Source organism: Nothobranchius furzeri, chromosome 1, assembly GCF_043380555.1.
Source record: "Nothobranchius furzeri strain GRZ-AD chromosome 1, NfurGRZ-RIMD1, whole genome shotgun sequence".
Taxonomy (NCBI): Eukaryota; Metazoa; Chordata; class Actinopteri; order Cyprinodontiformes; family Nothobranchiidae; genus Nothobranchius; species Nothobranchius furzeri.
The window spans coordinates 56811315-56829279 of NC_091741.1; the positions used below are offsets into that span (position 1 = coordinate 56811315).

At 42.7% G+C, this 17965-nt stretch overlaps 3 protein-coding genes across 18 annotated transcripts in view; 2 read left to right on the forward strand and 1 right to left on the reverse strand.

Moving 5' to 3' along the window:
- The window catches only part of lrmp (lymphoid-restricted membrane protein), a 49055-nt gene extending 39842 nt beyond the window's left edge, over positions 1-9213 (forward strand). For 5 of the 12 annotated variants that reach the window (XM_070554414.1, XM_015956254.3, XM_015956264.3 and 2 more), the window contains exons 31-38: positions 202-343; positions 436-464; positions 588-656; positions 1034-1092; positions 1296-1394; positions 2374-2502; positions 3460-3611; positions 8347-9213. In XM_070554414.1, the coding sequence (XP_070410515.1) occupies positions 202-343; positions 436-464; positions 588-656; positions 1034-1092; positions 1296-1394; positions 2374-2502; positions 3460-3611; positions 8347-8489 (822 nt within the window). In that variant the 3' untranslated portion in view covers positions 8490-9213. Of the gene's footprint in view, positions 1-201; positions 344-435; positions 465-587; positions 657-1033; positions 1093-1295; positions 1395-2373; positions 2503-3084; positions 3112-3459; positions 3612-8346 lie in introns of all 12 variants that reach the window. The other 7 variants (XM_015956290.3, XM_015956299.3, XM_015956282.3 and 4 more) reach the window with 7 other exon arrangements.
- Positions 8866-16791, reverse strand: dnai7 (dynein axonemal intermediate chain 7). 5 transcript variants are annotated; one of them, XM_070554450.1, is made up of 16 exons: positions 16708-16773; positions 15720-15737; positions 15297-15360; positions 15123-15184; positions 14840-14944; positions 14578-14685; positions 13027-13161; positions 12846-12949; positions 12277-12435; positions 12014-12195; positions 10919-11070; positions 10680-10839; positions 10387-10601; positions 10135-10314; positions 9819-9932; positions 8866-9530 (listed from the first exon to the last, which is right to left on the reverse strand). In XM_070554450.1, exons 1-16 carry the CDS (start codon positions 16756-16758, stop codon positions 9246-9248), a joined length of 2094 nt encoding a protein of 697 aa, XP_070410551.1. In that variant the 5' UTR covers positions 16759-16773; the 3' UTR covers positions 8866-9245. The 5 variants fall into 5 exon arrangements, with proteins under 5 accessions (XP_070410551.1, XP_070410544.1, XP_070410534.1 ...); XM_070554443.1 differs by having other exon boundaries at positions 10156-10314; positions 14548-14685; XM_070554433.1 differs by having other exon boundaries at positions 14548-14685.
- lyrm5a (LYR motif containing 5a) lies at positions 16781-17886 on the forward strand. The gene is made up of 3 exons (XM_015956230.3): positions 16781-16871; positions 16975-17037; positions 17105-17886. Exons 2-3 carry the CDS (start codon positions 16993-16995, stop codon positions 17315-17317), a joined length of 258 nt encoding a protein of 85 aa, XP_015811716.1. The 5' UTR covers positions 16781-16871; positions 16975-16992; the 3' UTR covers positions 17318-17886.
- Positions 17887-17965: the final 79 nt, after the last annotated feature.

The following is a 17965-nucleotide window of genomic DNA, read 5'->3' on the forward strand; positions in this document are numbered from 1 at the left end:
GTCCACTCAGCAAGTATATTATGTCTTGATGCACACATGCATTGAGTTGCTGCCATGTGATTGGCTGATTAGCTACTTGTCTACATGTTGTTGAACAGGCATATCTGATACAGTGGTCGGTGCTGAGAGATTATTCTCCCAGAATAAACTCATGAGGTAAAGAAGACTTAACCAGTAATGATGTTTTATATTTGGCAACAGGAGAATCGCATTGGTAAAGCAGTGGAGGTGATGATCCAGCATGTGGAGAACCTGAGGAGGACCTACACTAAGGAGCATTCTGAGCTGCTGGAGCTCAGAGAGGCGCTCATGCAGAGCGAGAGGTCCTTTGGATCGGAAAAAGGTTTGGAATTCTGTAATCAAACACATTTACCACACATATCCTTGTAGGCTGCTGTTTAACCTTTGTTGTTATTTTTTCTTTAAATTTGACAGATGGCAAAAATTCAAGAATGCCATACAAGGTCAGTTGTACAGGGTATAGGAAGCACCCTTTTGCTTAAATTTTCATTGACTTCATTGAATGATGCATATGAACGTGTTACTGAAGGGCTTCTTTTCCCTCCACCCCATGTATGCCCTCATAGCAATCAACCAGGCGAGTCAGCATAGCAGCATTTCCCCGTGCAGGTGGCGGCAACATGCAGTTTGATATGGTGAGAATCACCATTTATCAAATTTCTCATGTTGTATCATTTAACAGCTCTTCCCCTCCCCTTTTACTAACAATTCATAAAGTTCCTGTTTGGTTTTTTTAATCAAAAAACAGTCTTCTGACATTTAAAAAGGCTCAGAACTTAAACAGCACTTGTAAACCTTGACTAACCAATCTGTTTGGGCTGGTGGCCTTTATCCAAGTCATCAGTAGAATTTGGCCTATTTCCTTTTACCCTGGAAGTAGGTGAAATTATGCCAGTACGTCTTAGCTTTCACACATCTTTCTTTAATGTGATGCAGTCTGACAAATTATAGTTTAACAGGCCACAAATAAGTAATAATAGCTTGATTTATAGTTTGTTTTTTTCCAACACAGACCAAAACACAGGATGTCTCAGAAGCTGAAGCAGAGAGGCTGACCAGGCGATCCCCCTGGTAGGTGCTCAAAAGCGCTGCTGTCAGTGCCATCATGTAAAGCTTAAAAGTGTTTGAAATGAGATTGCATAATGTGGGCTGTTGTTTTTATTTCATGCCACTCAAAGCTTTGTGTATTATTATTATTATTATTATTATTATTATTATTATTATGTGAGGGTTGTTGTTTTTGTTATGCCCCATGTGATAACGGTGGTTTTCAGGAGTGTGGCGGGGAAGAGCATGATGCGTCCCCCACTAAAACGGTTTGTTAGCTCTGCGGCCTGGGTTGACACTGAAGAGCCCTCTGTCACCATGAAGGGGTAAGCCATGCTAAAGACATGGATACCACACTGGCTGCCTCACACAGGTCCTTTTTACAGAAAGTTCATATGCAAAAAAGATGGCAACAGTGAGAATCTCACACCAGAAACAGGAAATTAAATCAGCGGTAACTTTTAGTCACAGTTAGGAATTTAACAGCTCCAACTCTAATTGAAACTGTGACATTCTATCACATTTAGTTCCTGTTAAAGATGGTATAAACAATAAAATTAGGGATGTGGCAGTAAAACAGACACGTGAATGAAATATTTAGATTTTGTTTTATACAATTACATTTTATTCTGTTTTTCTAACATAGCTGTTTTTTAATGCATCACTTAATAAATGATGCTCTAATGCCACAAAATGGGGTTTGTTTGAATGGGATTTTGATTTAGCATTACATTACATATCATTCCAGAGGAGCAAGTTAACATGTTTCTGCTAAACTGAGTTGATTATTTTGTTGTGCATCAGAACAAACTTACTGAGCTCTTTAGGATAAAAAAACACATCAAGTTCAATAAAACCTAAATAAGGAAAAAGCAGAAATGTCACCAAACCGCTTAGCAGCTGTCTTTTATGCATTTGATCCATCCATGCTTGCATGGGGAAGTGTATTAAGTTCTGTTCCCATTTGTTTTAATGTCTCGTTGCTTTTAACCCGTTAGGACCTGCGCAAGTGTACCACAGTTGACTGGTATACTGCACTTGTGCGGGTCCTAATTGGTGAAATTATTTTAAATGTTTAGAAAATAAACATGAAGTAGCTTCTTGGCATCTGGTATTTGTAACATATGGCTGATTTTCCACCTCTGCCTGTTATATTTATTTGACTGCTCATGCATGATTTTTGTGTTCACCGATGCATTTGTGTGTGCTCACAAAACACTGGGGTTAGGAAGGTGTGTGTGTCCGTCTGTCTGTGAACAAACAAGTGATCAGTGTTTGTGAACAAGTGACCATGCATGCCCACAGGCCAACCGGCACCAACTCAGACGGCCAGTCGGAGGACGAGCAGAAGGAGGATGCACAGGCAGAGAGAAGGAGGTCCAGTCTCAGTGAGCTGGGCAGCAAACTCACCTCTCTCATTCTGCCGCTGAAGACGTTAGTCCAACAAAAGTCCGATTCTAGCTGCTGCAGCACCGCTGTCTTCCAGCAGAACGGTCAGGCTGACTGCATGGTGAAGGAGTCGGATCATTTAGCTGCTCTGGGGTTCCATACATGTAACCTGGACATTTTCTGTATTTTATTTACATCACTGATGTAAACTTGGCCAACTGTCTGGTTTATGATCAGAATCAGAGATAAAAAATGTTAAAATGTTTGTTCCTTAGTTTTAAGGTTTGAGTGAACCTGTGGAACCTCCTAGATGATGAACCTCCTTCATTATGTCAGATCTCTGTTTGACGTTTTACTCGGTGCTCAGTGGTTTCAGATCATGTTTTCACTGCAGACGTGTAATATTTTCCTTCAGCCTTTCACTGGCTTGAGATCAGCGTGACTCATGATTCTGCGCTTCCTGCATGGACATCATTGAAAATCATCTTTACCAACTTTATTCTGTCGTTTACTAACATGTTCAGCTGCCTAACCTGGATGCACTTGAGGTGCAGCATTGTGATGTTCTTCAGCAGATAATGCTGCATTCTGAACTGTCCTTTCCTCTCCTGCTTCCACATAACTCAGGAGTCAGGATGAGCTGTTTGTAATGCTGTAAGTCAAGTGGAAGTGGTTGTGTTCACGTCTTAGCCTAACCAATCTAATCCACCTTCATGCCACCTGCTCAACTGCTGCTGACACCTCATGTTATGTTCATGGTTTTCCATCTTTGTTGTGAGACTGGTCACTAAAACCGCTTTGAGATTTCAGCTAAACCACATCTGATTTATTGCTTGCGGACATTTGATAAGTTACCACAAATGAGTATTGCTATACTGTTCTGCGGTGACTAACCACCGTTACCACTCATTTATGGTAACTTTGCCCTGAGGCTTTGTCATGACATGCTTCCTGTCATATTTTCTGTTGATAGTGAAGTAACATTTTTCTTATTTCTTTCAGTCCTAGTCCTTTATCCACGCCGCCATCCACAGATCCAGGACCGTCTCCGTCTCTGCCCCACAGCCAGGCCAGTTCTCGAGCAGCTGCTGCTGCAGTAGCCAGAGGAGGCAGGGGGATCTGGATGTGGTTGGCCATGGTGATGATGTTAGTAGGTAAGGTAGTCCTAGCATTTATCAAATACATTTGGTATGTTTATATGTTTTAACAAAATATACTTTTAAGTGGAACTATCCAAGCTAATAAAATGTGTGGGTTATCCCATCATTACCACAATAACAAGGCCAAAATGGAAAAATAAGCAACGGGAAAACTAGCTACATAAAATAGCAAAACCCAGCAAACTAGAGATATTGGTTGAAATGTAAATGAAGGATGCAACTTTTATTAAATAACATCACTCACCAGAATTGTTCCCTTGTCGTCTTCCTCCACTTATCTGGGTGGCGGGGGATGCATCCCAACTAGGGAGCTCCAGACCGTCCTCTCCCCAGCCTTCTCCACCAGTTCCTCCGGCAGGACCCCAAGGCGTTCCCGGACCAGATTGGAGATGTAACCTCTCCAGCGTGTCCTGGGTCGACCCGGGGGCCTCCTGCCGGCAGGACATGCCCGAAACACCTCCCCGGGGAGGCGTCCAGGAGGCATCCTCACCAGATGCCCAGACCACCTCAACAGATTCCTTTCGATCTGGAGGAGCAGTGGTTCTACTCCGAGTCCCTCCCGAATGTCCGAGCTCCTCACCCTATCTCTAAGGCTGAGCCCGGCCACCCTACGGAGGAAACTCATTTCGGCCGCTTGTATTCGCGATCTCGTTCTTTCGGTCATTACCCAAAGCTCATGACCATACAGTAGGTGAGGATTGGGATGTAGATCGACTGGTAAATCGAGAGCCTGGCTTTCTGGCTCAGCTCCCTCTTCCCCACGACAGATTGGCTCAGCGTCCGCATCACTGCAGACGCCAAACCAATCCACCTCCCGATCCCTCCTACCCTCACTCGTGAACAAGACCCCGAGATACTTAAACTCCTCCGCTTGAGGTAGGACCTCTCTCCCGACCCGGAGTTGGCAAGCCACCCTTTCCTGGTTGAGAACCATGGTCTCAGATTTGGAGGTGCCGATCCTCATCCCAGCCACTTCACACTCGGCCGTGGACCTTCCCAGCAAGAACTGAAGGTCAGAGCTGGATGAAGCTAGGAGGACCACATCATTCGCAAAAAGCAGAGACGAGATTCTTCTGCCACCAAACTCGACACACTCCACACCACGGCTGCGCCTAGACATTCTGTCCATAAAGGCTATGAACAGAACCGGTGAGAAAGGGCAGCCCTGGTGGAGTGCAGCCCTCACCGGGAACAGGTCAGACTTACTACCAGCTATGCGGTCCAAACTCACGCTCCTCTGGTAAAGAGACTGAATGGCCCTTAACAAAAGGCCGTCCACCCCATACTCCTGGAGCGTCCCCCACAGGGTGTCCCTGGGGACACGGTCATAAACCTTCTCCAAATCCACAAAACACATGTGGATTGGTTGGGCAAACTCCCATGCCCCCTCCATCACCCTTGCAAGGATGTAGAGCTAGTCCACAGTTCCACGGCCAGGATGAAAACCACATTGCTCCTCCTCAATCTGAGATTCAACTATCGATCGGACGCTCCTCTCCAGTACCTTGGAATAGACCTTTCTAGGGAGGCTGAGGAGTGTGATCCCCCTATAGTTGGAACACACCCTCCGGTCACCCTTTTTAAAGATGGGGACCACCACCCCGGTCTGCCACTCCACAGGAACTGTCCCCGATGACCATGCAATGTTGCAGAGACGTGTCAACCACGACAGCTCTACCACATCCATAGCCTTGAGAAACCCAGGACGAATCTCATCCACCCCCAGAGTGGAACAAGGCCCACTCGGAGTCGATGTCCCCCACTGCTCTCGGGACGCGGTCAAAGCTCTGCCGGAGGTAGGAGTTGAAGACTGTCTTGACAGGTTCTTCTGTCAAGCGTTCCCAATAGACCCTCACTATGCGTTTGGGTCTGCCAGGTCTACGCGTAGGGCTGGGCGATATGACGATTTTAGACCGTTTTACGATCTACACATCTGACGGTCTGTCATTTTTGAGAGACACTTTTTATCACGATTCACATCTCTGCTGTTGAATTTCTGCCTCTGAATGAAAAGGGAACTTACCTCAGGCGAATGACACGCCTTTGTTTGACCCTTAACCAATCAGAGTGAGTCATAGTAATATATTAGTGCCCCGCTTGTTTTCACCTGTGTGTGAACAAACATGGCTTCGGCCGCGGCTGAGCGACAAAGAGGTTTTCGTTCCGAAGAGGAACGCAGGGTTTCCTTAGCGCGCGGCGCTAACAACTTAGCGACGTGACATGTCTCGGAGAAAGAGTAAAAACACGTTGGACGCTTCTTCTGAAGCAGGAAAATAACACTTCTTCTTAAGCAGAGCACAACGTCGCCTCGGCTTGTTCACCCTCTGCCGAGCCGGACTGAGCTCGGTCACTGGGTCGCTGGAGCTGCCCCGTGACTGCCTGATGGAAAACCAGCAGGTTTCATCAGACTCGTAGTTTCTTGTTTTTGGTGGGGACCCCCTGTATTTTACCGCTCCCTCCTGCAGTCTTCCCCTATTAACATTTAAAATGATTCTGTAAATTCTGTGTAGCAATAGAAACAATCTCTGCCTCTGTCAGCTGCAGTAAATGTAGTTTCCAAATAATAAGAGGTGCATTCATCCGTGTATCTCCTTTGATCCGCATTAGTGATATTTTCAGCACCAGAACAGTGAAGCAAAGAAAGATTCCTGAGTTTGTTAGTCATTTTATTTATTAGGTGCATCTAACCTGTTCTATTTTTCTCTGAAATGAGATCAAATCAGTGCTTCTATGGGTTGTCTCCAATCTGCACTGGAAAATTTTTACTTTATTTAGAGACTTGTTGCAGAAAATATTCAGAATGTGCAGTTTTTTGCTACCACAAGCGATCTCTGGTCCAGCCGCACATAAGAGCCGTATTTGAGCTCAACTATCCACTACATGAGCAACTGGGAGCTACATAGTATTTTGAACAAGTTAATGTTTGCACAATACGTTTGCAATTGACATGTTTGCACTTCAAATATGTTTACGATTTTAATTTATGTTAAGTTACTTGAAAAATGAGAAAAACTGATTTTTGTAATTGTTTCTCTCAGGGCTTTTATCATCTCTGGTGTGAGTTTAAAATATAAGTGTGTTAGCACTGTGCTGATTATCCCTAATATGAATAAATGTTTATTTATTCAATGGTTCTCTTCTTTAATACGCAATTGAAGTTATGCTATTCATGGATAAAAAATCGTGATAAAATCGAAATCGTGATAAAATATTGGAAAAATCGTGATATTCTATTTTTGCCATATCGCCCAGCCCTATCTACGCGGCATCTTCCCCTGCCATCTGATCCAACTCACCACCAGGTGGTGATCAATTGACAGCTCCGCTCCTCTCTTCGCTCGGGTGTCCAAAACATACGGCCGTAGGTCAGATGATATGACTACAAAGTCTATCATTGACCTGCGACCTAGGCTGCCCTGATACCAAGTGTACCGATGGGCATCCTTATGTTCGAACATGTTGTTCGTTATGGCCAAACTGTGGCTTGCACAGAAGTCCAATAAGGCCGTTCCTCCCAATCACACCCCTCCAGGTCATGCTGCCATTGCCCACGTGAGCATTGAAGTCTCCCAGCAGGACAATGGTGTCCCCTGATGGAGCACTATCTAGCACTCGTCCTAGGGACTCCAAAAAGGATGGGTAATCTGAACTGATATTTGGCGCATAAGCACAAACGACAGTCAGGACCCATTCCCTGACCTGAAGGCATAGGGAAGCTACCCTCTTGTCCCCCAAGGTAAACCCCAACACACAGGCAGAGAGTCTTGGGGCTAACAAAAAGCCAACCCCAGCCCTCCGCCTTTCACCCAGAGCAACTCCAGCAAAAGAGTGTCCAACCCCTTGTTGTTCACTTGTTGAACAGAAATGTTCATCTCAAAAACTCAACATCCAATAATCCTAAAAGTTTAAACAACTGGTCACCTCATTCCTGGACCCGGTCAAGGTACCACCACCCTAAGTCCGACCACCACCGCCTCCATGTCACTATATTGAACACATGCCAATGTTTCCCTCTGATAATATTAACTGCTTCTTGTTTAATCTCCCATTTTTGTTCTACAGGCAAAGTGTTCCTTATTTTTGCCTTGTTAGCTAAGCAGGATAGCCAGCATGGCTGTCCCACATAACATAAACATCAGGAACTCCTAGAACCTCTGTTAAATATTTAGAAATGTTAGTTTTCCCCAACAGTTTAAGGGCAGCAGTAGCTCATAAGGTTGAGTGGGTTGTCCAATAATCGGAAGGTTGCAGGTTCGATCCCAGTTCCGTACAGAGAATTCTGCTGTTGTGTCCTTGGGCAAGGCACTTAACCCACCTTGCCTTGTTGTCGGAGGGACTGGTGGCGCTTGTGCTCGGCAGCCTCGCCTCTATCAGTGCGCCCCAGGGTACCTGCGGCTGCATCGTAGCTCATCACCATCAGTTTGTGAATGTGTGTGTGAATGGGTGAATGATACACTGTAGTGTAAAACGCTTTGGAGTCCTTACTCTGAGAGGCGCTATACAAGTGCGGGTCATTTATCATTTAACATAAAAGCCTTGCTGTCTGCACTGAAACCACACACCTTTTTAATATAAGCCCAACAAAATTTAGTTAATTGGTTTAAGGAAAACCAGACGGTACAACAAAGTGCTTCAATGAAAAAATAAGTTTCATGTTGAGTTTTTTGAGGCTGACATCAAGTCTGCGTGGGTTCATCTTTTTTTTCTCCAATTGATTTGCTCCACTAAGGTCTGTTGGCTCTTCTGGCCAGCCTGGTGATGCAGCCAGCAGTGGACGCTGCTCCGGTGGGGACAGGAGACTCCTGGGTGACCATCCAGCAGCTGCTGTGGCCTTACACGGGGCTCCGGCACAACGGACAACCCCCAGTCTAACCCAGGTCCAGCAAGAGGATGCTCCTATGGCCCAACGGTTCTTTGCAGATGGCGTTTATGTGCACTGAAGTGGAGATAAACGCATCACTCTTGACTCTGAGCAAAGGCTGATGGGATAATTACTGGTGCCTAAATATTTCCAAAACAGGACTTGTCTTCGTTTCCAGAACAAGGCTGGTGGACAGGCTGTGGTGACTAGCTTGTGCAGAACTCAAAATGTTGTTGGTGCTGGTAACTGTCCACAAGCCCTCACTACGGGTTTTACATCATGCCAAGTTAGTTGATACAACACTGACCAATTATGTCACATGGATTAGGGTTATTCAGAGCCACTTTGACAGAACCACATGTGCTGGAGGAGGAAGGACTCTTGAGATTTTAACAGTTTTACATTTATTGTTGCTTTCACAGGAAATGCAAAACAACTCAATTATATCTAAAGAAAGAACACTTTTAATATCTTTATTTTATGTGTTCGCATATGAATTTTACGAGATTATTAGTTCAGAGTGTTTATTCTTAAGCCACAGTCCCAGTTTGGACACATCCGAATGGGAATGTGTCTAAATTCTTGGCTGGTATTTTATTTCTACTTGTTACAGTTTTAACACCAAAGTTTTTTTTTCTGTGGTTCTCACAGTTTTGTACTTGCATACACTTTTTGTATGTTCCAAAGAAGATGCGTGGATCTTTGCACAAATAAAGTAGCCTATTCTACAACAGAGCATGTGGTCTTGCATACGTTCCACTGGATATTTAAATGGTTTCTGAATAAACCAGCGGTCTGGTAGAATGGAGCAGGCTCTGTATGGTGTCAATAAACATGCAGTAGGATGTTTTGGTTCGGTCCAACCCATCAGGACTCAGGCTGTCCTGCAGTAAGTGGATGAATGTTGAGTGAAACTCGCTGTTGGGATGATGCTCTGATGAGAAGGCTTCACTGTCCTCTGTCATCTCCAGTTTCTTACTCCTTTGAGCCCCCAGCAGGTACAAACTCCAAGAGCTTTTGGGTACAGGGCTAGGGTCATGGTGCTCACACACCTGGCATAGGAGAAAAAATATGAGGTCTGTTTGCCATCTGCTCTTTAGGACTACTTTCTAACTACGAACTTGTAGCTAAAGCTCATGTTTGCTGCCTTAACCTTTTGACAGTTAAACACTTCCTACTTTTGAAGAGATGAAATCTGTAAAGTGTTGTGCTGATGGCTAACTGTGCCAATGCAGAAGTTTGAACAACAAGGTAATGCTGGGGCTAAACTTTTAGAGGAGTGGCTGTGTAATCTGTTTGTGCAGATTAACCCATGCATCTTTTAAAGATGTGTCTAATACCTGCAGGACCACATGTTCAGCTCCACATTTAGCATTCCACTTGCTCCGTGAGAAAGCACAAGCAGAGGCAAAAAGAGCCATTTGGTTGTAGGCGGCATGCTCTGCAAGTGGGTCCTGGAAAGGGGTCAAAATAGTATAGCTGTGAAAATGACTTGTGTTGGCTGTGAGTGAGTCGTGAGCTCTAGTTTTAGTTTTACAGATGTGTAGGTTTTTGTTGCAGAACAGGAATATGTTTGCCAACTTATTGAGAGAATTGTTCTGGCAGCATATACTTGTTTTTCAGCCATACTCGTCAACTGATGCAGAAACTGTTTACCATCAGATAAATGATGCCGACCTTGTTGCAGCTGCTGACATAGTTTTCTGTGTATTCATCAACAAAGATGTTGACTCCTGCATCGAGCATGGCTTTCTTCAGGGCAGGTGTGCTCATCCACTTTCCCACCAGATGGGAGAGACCTCTCTCCTGCTCCAGCTGCAGCATACACTGATTACCCTGCTCAGTAATATGGAAACCAAATCAGTGATGACAAAACTTGACAGAACACCAGCAGTCAGGGTCTCCCACCTGAATTGTGATGCTGAGGTTAAAGAGCGCTCCCTCTATGGTGAAGAGAGCCGAGCTTCTGCCCAGAGGCCGGAGCTCCCAGCTTTGAAAGGGAAGGTTGAGGTAAGTTTTCTGCATCAGCACAAATGGCTGGAATGTTTCCATACTGAAGGAGAGTTTGGCTTCAGCCTCCTCATAGGCGATATCACTGATACCGTCCATTCTCCACTGCTCACCTGGATGAGAGAAAATGTTTATATCTTGATGTGTACTTTAAATTATACTCAAATTGATCAATTGAAAGAACTAAGTACATGTGGCATCCAAGCGGGCCACATGAGGGGGTTCAAAGAAGACCACGCGGTCAGGCAGAGTCACAGACGCCCCAACCGGGGGACAGGTAGAATCCTCATTGTCCCTAAAGCTGGACGTCTCAGTGGGGTGTAAGAAAACTTGAAGCCCTTTGTCCGAAATCTGCAAAAGCCAAGCTTATGAAACTAAGCATGAGTGAAATGAGCATAAGATGAAAAACTGTCCCTGTCCTCTCACTTGCCTGTTGCATTACATATTGTCCCACAGTGTAAGCCTGATGAGGAAGGTGAAACATTTCATAGTAGAAAACACCACCCAGGGGAGTGTATTCCATCAGGTCTACCACTGGACTCGCGTGGCGCGTTATTGGCTGGGGAATGACTTGTGATTCAGCTGAGAAGAGAAAAACGTGCATCAGTTAACGATCAAGTTGTAATTTAGTCTGAACATGGGGTCTAAAAGAAGTTTGACTAGACATTTATCTGGGTGAAGAAACTACCAACTGCAAAACCTGAGCCACCTGGGTTGGAAAATATGTCTGCTTTTGAAATTCTGTTTTTCATCAACTCGTCCTGCAGTTGTCATTCCTTGTAGATGTTTTTTATAACATTATACAACTATATGCAAATGCGTGTCAAACTTATATACACGAGACACAAACACATGAAGTATACAATTTCCGGTATCTGAAAGGTAGTAAGAAGAAGAAAACTTATTATATCCTACCCCTTATTTTTTCTCTGCTTCACTGCGTAATCTTGTGCAAATGGTCTTTTTTCCTCTTAATATAAATTAAAATATAATTTATATTCTGAACACAAGTTCAATCTTCATACAACTATAATGTAACAGTAATGCATCATAATTATCACATTTTGTCACATTGTATGTACCTTAAATATGAACAAATATGCCAATACCAATGATGGTAACAACAGCTCAAGGAAATAATGGTCATAACAAAATGTCCAACAATGTAAATGAGATAATGGTTTATACTCAGTTATATACTATATACTCAGTTACTGTGTATACTTAAACTAGGGGAAAATTATGTCCCAATACTTATATACTCTGACAGGACCTGCTGTTTATATATCTCCTTAAATTGCTGAATATTTTTGCATTGTTTACAGTGTATATCCTTGATCTTAAAAAGGCCAAATGACCTGACGGTTGGTAGCAACACTAGATCTGTTTTTGTGTTGCTTCAACTTGTGATGCAGTTACGACTAAGAGGGCTCTGACTTTAGGAACTCTGAAGATTCTGTCCACCTGTGGGAAAACAACATAATACATCTGAGGAGTGTCTAGAAATGCTCATTAGACTTTGTGCCTTTGAGTGCCTCCATCTGTGTGAAGATCTGGCTTCCTCTACCACCAGGATTAGGATCCTTTGTCTTGCCCTCCTCTTGGATGGACAGCACCTTTTTGGATTTCTGCTCCGGGATACCATCATCGTCCTCCCCCTTCTGCACAGACGAGTCTCTCAGAATTTGATCACTACTCACAGAAGACCTGCAGCCAGACGGGTAAGAAGACCAGTCAGTAAAATGATCTCTAAACTGTATTCGTGCAGGGGATGTAATGCTGTTAAACCTGCGACTGGTCGTGTGGGCTCTCGGGTGAGTGATCCTGGATATCATCGACAGGTGGTCGTAGCGTGTGTGGATTACCCGTACAGCGATATTACTCTTAGCCAGCGGTTTGGAAAGCTTGAAGCCCAAACCAACCTCCTCAAAATTAAACAACTTTAAGCTGCAAGGAAGAAAAAACCCAGAGACTCAGCAGAGTGAGAAGATGGGATGGCTACAGCCTCACCTCTTAAGCCCCATTCCCACCTGTACCGGGTCGGCCCGGGCCGGGTAGCGTAGGTTGTTTACATATCTGGGTGGCCTGGAATTTTCCCGGGCCAACCAAGGCTCATTCTCGGCCCTCTTCCCGAGGGGTACTGCTTCAGGCCGACCAGGGCCAACACACCCACTGCTGACAAGAAATTCACACCTTCCATTAGAGCAAGCCTCTGATTGGTGGGTAGAATCAGCCCACATGGGCTTAAGACAAGGATGTGTGGAAACAACCGGGCCAGACTGGGGCCGACTGGGGCTACCCGGCCCGGGCCGACCCGGTACAGATGGGAATGGGGCTTTTGACCTTTAGACACTGACCTTGGATTCTTACAGAGGTTGGCCCAGAGGCACATGGTTATATTCTCATCTTTAATCACAGTTTGGAAGTTCCTTGTCTTGATATCAATGTTCTTGTTTGCGCTCTGTGACAAAGTGCAGACAGACTCAAAAACAGATCCTTGTTATGATTCAAACTGCTGTGTGTTTTTCTTTTTTGTACCTTGAGGATCTCCTCACTTGTGAGATTGTGTTTGAAGTAGATTAGCTCCTGTAAACTCCGAAGACTCTCCTGGTACGTCTGAATCTTTTGGGGACTTGTAGCCTTTTTGAGAAGATCTTCAATCTCCTCAACCAGCTAAAAAACATTTTGTTAAATGGTTTAGTTCCTGCACATACTAGCACGATTTACAACCATATGCAAAAGTTCGTAGAATGACGGCTATTGGTTTTCACAAAGTCTGCTGCTTCACTGATTTTAGATTATTGTGTCAGATGTTTCTATGGTAGATTGAGGTATGATTACTAGCACTGTAAATATTTAAAGACTTTTTTATGTGTATGCTGACATAAGGAGATGTTTTTGGCAGAGATGGGAAATGGTGGTATCAACAAGTCATCTCCATGTGGTGTTTTTGTTCTTCTCAGCAACAAAACCAGGTTCATTCTCTGTGCTGATTGAAATCACCTGGTTTTGTTGCTGAGCAGAATAAAAACACCACATGGAGATGACTTGTTGATGCCACAGTTTCACATCTCTGGTTTTTGGTGATGGTTTTAACCTCTGCACTCTCCCTGGACCAAATCTTGAATGATGACAGTTCAGTCTTACGCAATAAGTATTTCGTGTTTATGTGGGTTTGGGTTTGCACACCCACCTCTTGACGATTGACCGCAAGTTCAAAAATGGTACAAAAGTGATATTTTGTCTTCTGAGCCACTTAATGCTGGCAAAGACATTGTCATTCACAAAAAGGACTTAAGACAATTATCTACGTTTTTTCTTGGCGAGCCCTTCACAAGTCTTCTTCAACCCTACAGCTGGACCAGCTTTAGGAGGCTGTCCTGATAGAGCAGGGATATTTAACCCTTTGATGCATAATGGTCACTACAGTGGACAGGTATTCAAAATTGTTATTTATTTATTTTTGCTATTAAGCACAGCTGTTGAAGACTTTATTGCACTTGAGCCCCTCCATTTGGACTTCAGTAAGTCAAGCCAACATATTTCATGTTCGGAATGCACGCTGTCCACTGAGGTGCACATGTAATAAATTATTTGTAAATTATAAAATTTTGCTAAAAATATTTGTTGAAATTTGTTTCATTCATACCTAAAGATGAATGAAAAAATTTGTTAAAAAAATCATGGTTGAAGATTTCATAATTCATGCATCAAAGGGTTAATTACAGACGTGGGTGGCCGCCGTCCAGCATATTTTACTGGTTTCTCTGCTGCAACACACTAGATTCAGTGGTTGAAGCACATGTGCAGCACACCAGGCTTTGCAGAAGCCTGTTAATCACCTGCTGATAGAAATCAGGTGTGTTGAAACAGAGTTAAAACTAAAAAACGTGCTGGACACCGGCCCTGCAGGCCCACAATTGAGTACCGTTCTCATAGAGCTTTCTCAAAATCAGTGGAAAGTGTATTTTCGTGTCACTTTTGTAATCACAGTTCATCTGATCACCATATTCTGGCATTTATATTAATCTGTGCCAACACAGATGGACTGATACAGACCCTCACAGCGATGTGGCATTGCTTTAGCACCTCTGTGGTTTTGAGCTCTGTGTCATCCCTCCAAAAGGTGATGAATGAGTTGACCTTCCTCTGATCTTCTGGGTCTGGTTGAACATCACAGCGCAAGTATCTCTCCCACTAAAGACCAAAAGTGTGTGCGGGAATGTTATCAGCTACCAGACATTTTCAAGTGATGGTTAGGGTAGTTAAAAATTCAGTCTGACAATAATGCATAGTTCTGCACTAATTTAGTTTCTGGTCGCAGGACATTTGCAAACATAGAACAGCAAACCTGAACGTTCTCCTCTGCATCACGTTTCAATTCTGTGACTGCTATTTGGTTCTTCTCCAGTAGATAGCGCAGTTCTTCCAGCTCATTGTCTCTACGCTCAAGATCCTGTCAGCAAAGCAGTTCTGTACATGATTCATGAAGCTTTTAAATGTTTTTATACACAAGTGACTAAATTAAATATGAAATACCCATTTTTAAAAGAAACATGCAAACATCTAGAAATTCCCCAATATTTCATGCCTTTCACACCAGTATACAGCACCTGAGTTTGGTGTCTCTTTACCTTTAGCTCAAGTCTTTCTATTTCCCTCTGCTTTATCTCTCTCTCTGCTTGCAGTGCTTCCTCTGTTAAACAACAGGATGCAGGATCACGCACACTCCCACTTCAAAGTGCATCATGAGTTTAATTCAACAACACATTAGCATAAACATGTTTTGACTTTTGCACCTGACTTACCTTCCTCTATCTGCCTCCGCTCCTCCTCTTCTCTCTGCTTCTTAAGCTTCTGATTTTTTTTGTGCTAATGTTGACATTCAGACATCAGAACAGTACAAAGTAAAATATATCACCGCCATAGTTTCTTAGATGAGTTAGTAAATTATACATTTATTGTGCGACTGACTCTCAGCCCCCACCCACCCACCCCAGCCTGAAGCTCACTATGTAAACTGGATGAGTTTTGGATGATTTTGCGTTTTCTAGATGTGATTATCATCAATCAGGTCTGCTTCATAAGTTAATCATTTTGGCTGAACGTATAATTTGGTACTGGTAAATTAATAATGGAAAAATCTCCTTCTGAAGCACAAATGGTGATGGATTCTCTTTGACTGATGTCAAAAACAAATCTGAAGAGTGCAGATGGCCTTAAGCTCGTACCTTTTGTTTCTTGGGTGGCTATGATTCATAGGGAAAGAAAAAAGAAAAGGTAGAAAGTTGTAGAAAATGCTTGAAAATATAAACATTTAAAGATATAAATTCAGGAAAGAAAGAACTCTAATAACGGTCAAGTAGCATAAATGTCATGTCAGGGAAACAAAAAGTAAAACAAGGACCAAAAAGAAAAAAGTATGAATATTTCCAGAAAGCTGAACTAGTTACAGAAAGGAGCTAAAAGTTTCCATTTTAGTTCTTTTTAAAACACAGAAAAGACCTGCAACGCAGCCGCAAACGAAACGTTGCAGGTAAATGAACCTTTTCTGTGTTTTAAAAAGAACTGAAAGATGGAATTTGAAACTCAACACAGCAAGTACACACCAAAGAAGCTAAAAGTTAATTATGTCCAGAATAGCGTGTTGAAATAAACCCGATTGTAATGTCGTGTTGATTGTATTTGTTCCTTTTTTGTATTGTTACATTAACTGATGGCTTTTCGTGTCCTTCATAATAAAAGTTTCGAGCATTTTCACATACAGCTAAACGCCTGAAGCAAGCACAATTGTATATTGATACTGTTCTACAATCAAATTCAAACAGCAATGTATTAAATAACTATATTAAAATCTTCTTGTGTTGTGAGTGAGTGTTTTAGACTCTTATTGTGAAGGAGAACGCAGCTAAGGAAGTAAAGCTGGTATATCGTGTAAAAGAATGCATATTTATGGTTGACTCCATAAAACCCACACAGAACAGAACCCTTGGATGAAATAAAATTAATAAACAGCATAAATACATTTGACTTCAGAAGCATATTAGTTGCTTGTTTTTTGCCCTCTGTTGCTTTTTTAGTCTCAACCGAAGCGATTTAACATTCATTCTAAAACATTTCCACTTTCTCTTTAATTACTAAGTATTTATTTGTTCGCATAGCACGAGTCCGCTGTAATTTATTTTATTTTTTTACAAGGAAATCGTATTAAAAACTCACCATGTCGACTGCTTTAAACACTAGCGCTGTCTGGTAACCATAGAAACTCATGCGCCTGCGTACTACTTTATTTAGTTATTTACGACACTGAACCACGTCGTACGGCAGCGCATACGGCTAACAAAGCTTTTGTTGACATTGTGGGTCAGCTGGAGTATTTACAAGTAAAACTGGATTTACTGTACTGTAGATTACTGAGGCTTTTGATGAACGCAGCGTTTGAAATGCTAACTAACTTTTGCCCACTCCCGTCTTTCCCTGTTTCAGGTTATTTTCGTTCCTGACATGGCTAACCCTTTACGGGGTGAGGTGATCAGGCTGTACAAGAATGTACGTAAAATACAAAAATACCAACAGCAGTCTGGCTTGTGTTTCATCAGCTTTTGTCTCCTCCTAGCTGCTGTATCTCGGCCGTGAGTACCCTAAAGGAGCAGCTTATTTTAGGGAGCGTTTAAAGTCTGCTTTCATGAAGAACAAGGACGAGACCGACCCACAGAAGATCCAGCAGCTGGTGGCCAGAGGAGATCATGTCATCAAGGAACTGGAGGCTCTTTACTTCCTCAGAAAATACAGGACCATGAAGAAACGCTACTATGATTCCGAAAAGTAAATCCAACAACTTTTATCAATTTAAGGACACATGGGAATGTGCAAATTTACATTTTTAATTCATCAAACCAGTCTCCTTCATGTTTATTTAAACATCCTCTTAGGTTTATGTTAAAACAAACAAGAAAAACTGCCATTTGCCTGAAAATGTAATTTATTGCTCCATCTGAGTGTTTGATTGTGTCACAATGAATATTTTTTAACAGACCATCTTCTTTTATGTCAGTATTTATATCAGAAAAACAAGAAATTAGCTCAGGTGGTAACAGGTGGTTAGGATTTACTCTGTGGTCATGTGGACAAAATCATGCAAATCCATAAATATGGATTTATGTACATATTTGCATGTTAACTATCAAACTGATAAAGGGGGGTGTGAATTTGCTATTTGGCAACAATAATAAATCTGACAAAATACCATGCTTTTCTTCCAAGAGAGGATTACCACAAAACAATCTGCAGGCTTTCAAAACTTCTAAAATTTTGTGATCTCTTACAGAGCTTTTCCGTTGAGGCTTTCTTGTCATATTTAGGAAGTCAATTTCATTTAAAAAGCACTTATCACAGACATGGAATCACAAAGTGCTTCACATAGATCAAAACAAAATAAAGTCATATAATCATAATGATCTCAAAACAAATTGATTAA

What these genes read in the sequence shown, in the direction of transcription:
- dnai7 (XM_070554433.1), bottom strand. Translation starts at nt 16,758, where the DNA reads ATGAGTTTCTATGGTTACCAGACAGCGCTAGTGTTTAAAGCAGTCGAC. An exon ending in AACCTCTGTAAGAATCCAAG is followed by an intron (nt 12,436 to 12,845) that starts GTCAGTGTCTAA and finishes TCTTCCTTGCAG; the next exon opens with CTTAAAGTTGTTTAATTTTG. An exon ending in ACAGATGGAGGCACTCAAAG is followed by an intron (nt 11,071 to 12,013) that starts GCACAAAGTCTA and finishes TTCTCTTCTCAG; the next exon opens with CTGAATCACAAGTCATTCCC.
- lyrm5a (XM_015956230.3), top strand. Translation starts at nt 16,993, where the DNA reads ATGGCTAACCCTTTACGGGGTGAGGTGATCAGGCTGTACAAGAAT. An exon ending in TGATCAGGCTGTACAAGAAT is followed by an intron (nt 17,038 to 17,104) that starts GTACGTAAAATA and finishes GTCTCCTCCTAG; the next exon opens with CTGCTGTATCTCGGCCGTGA.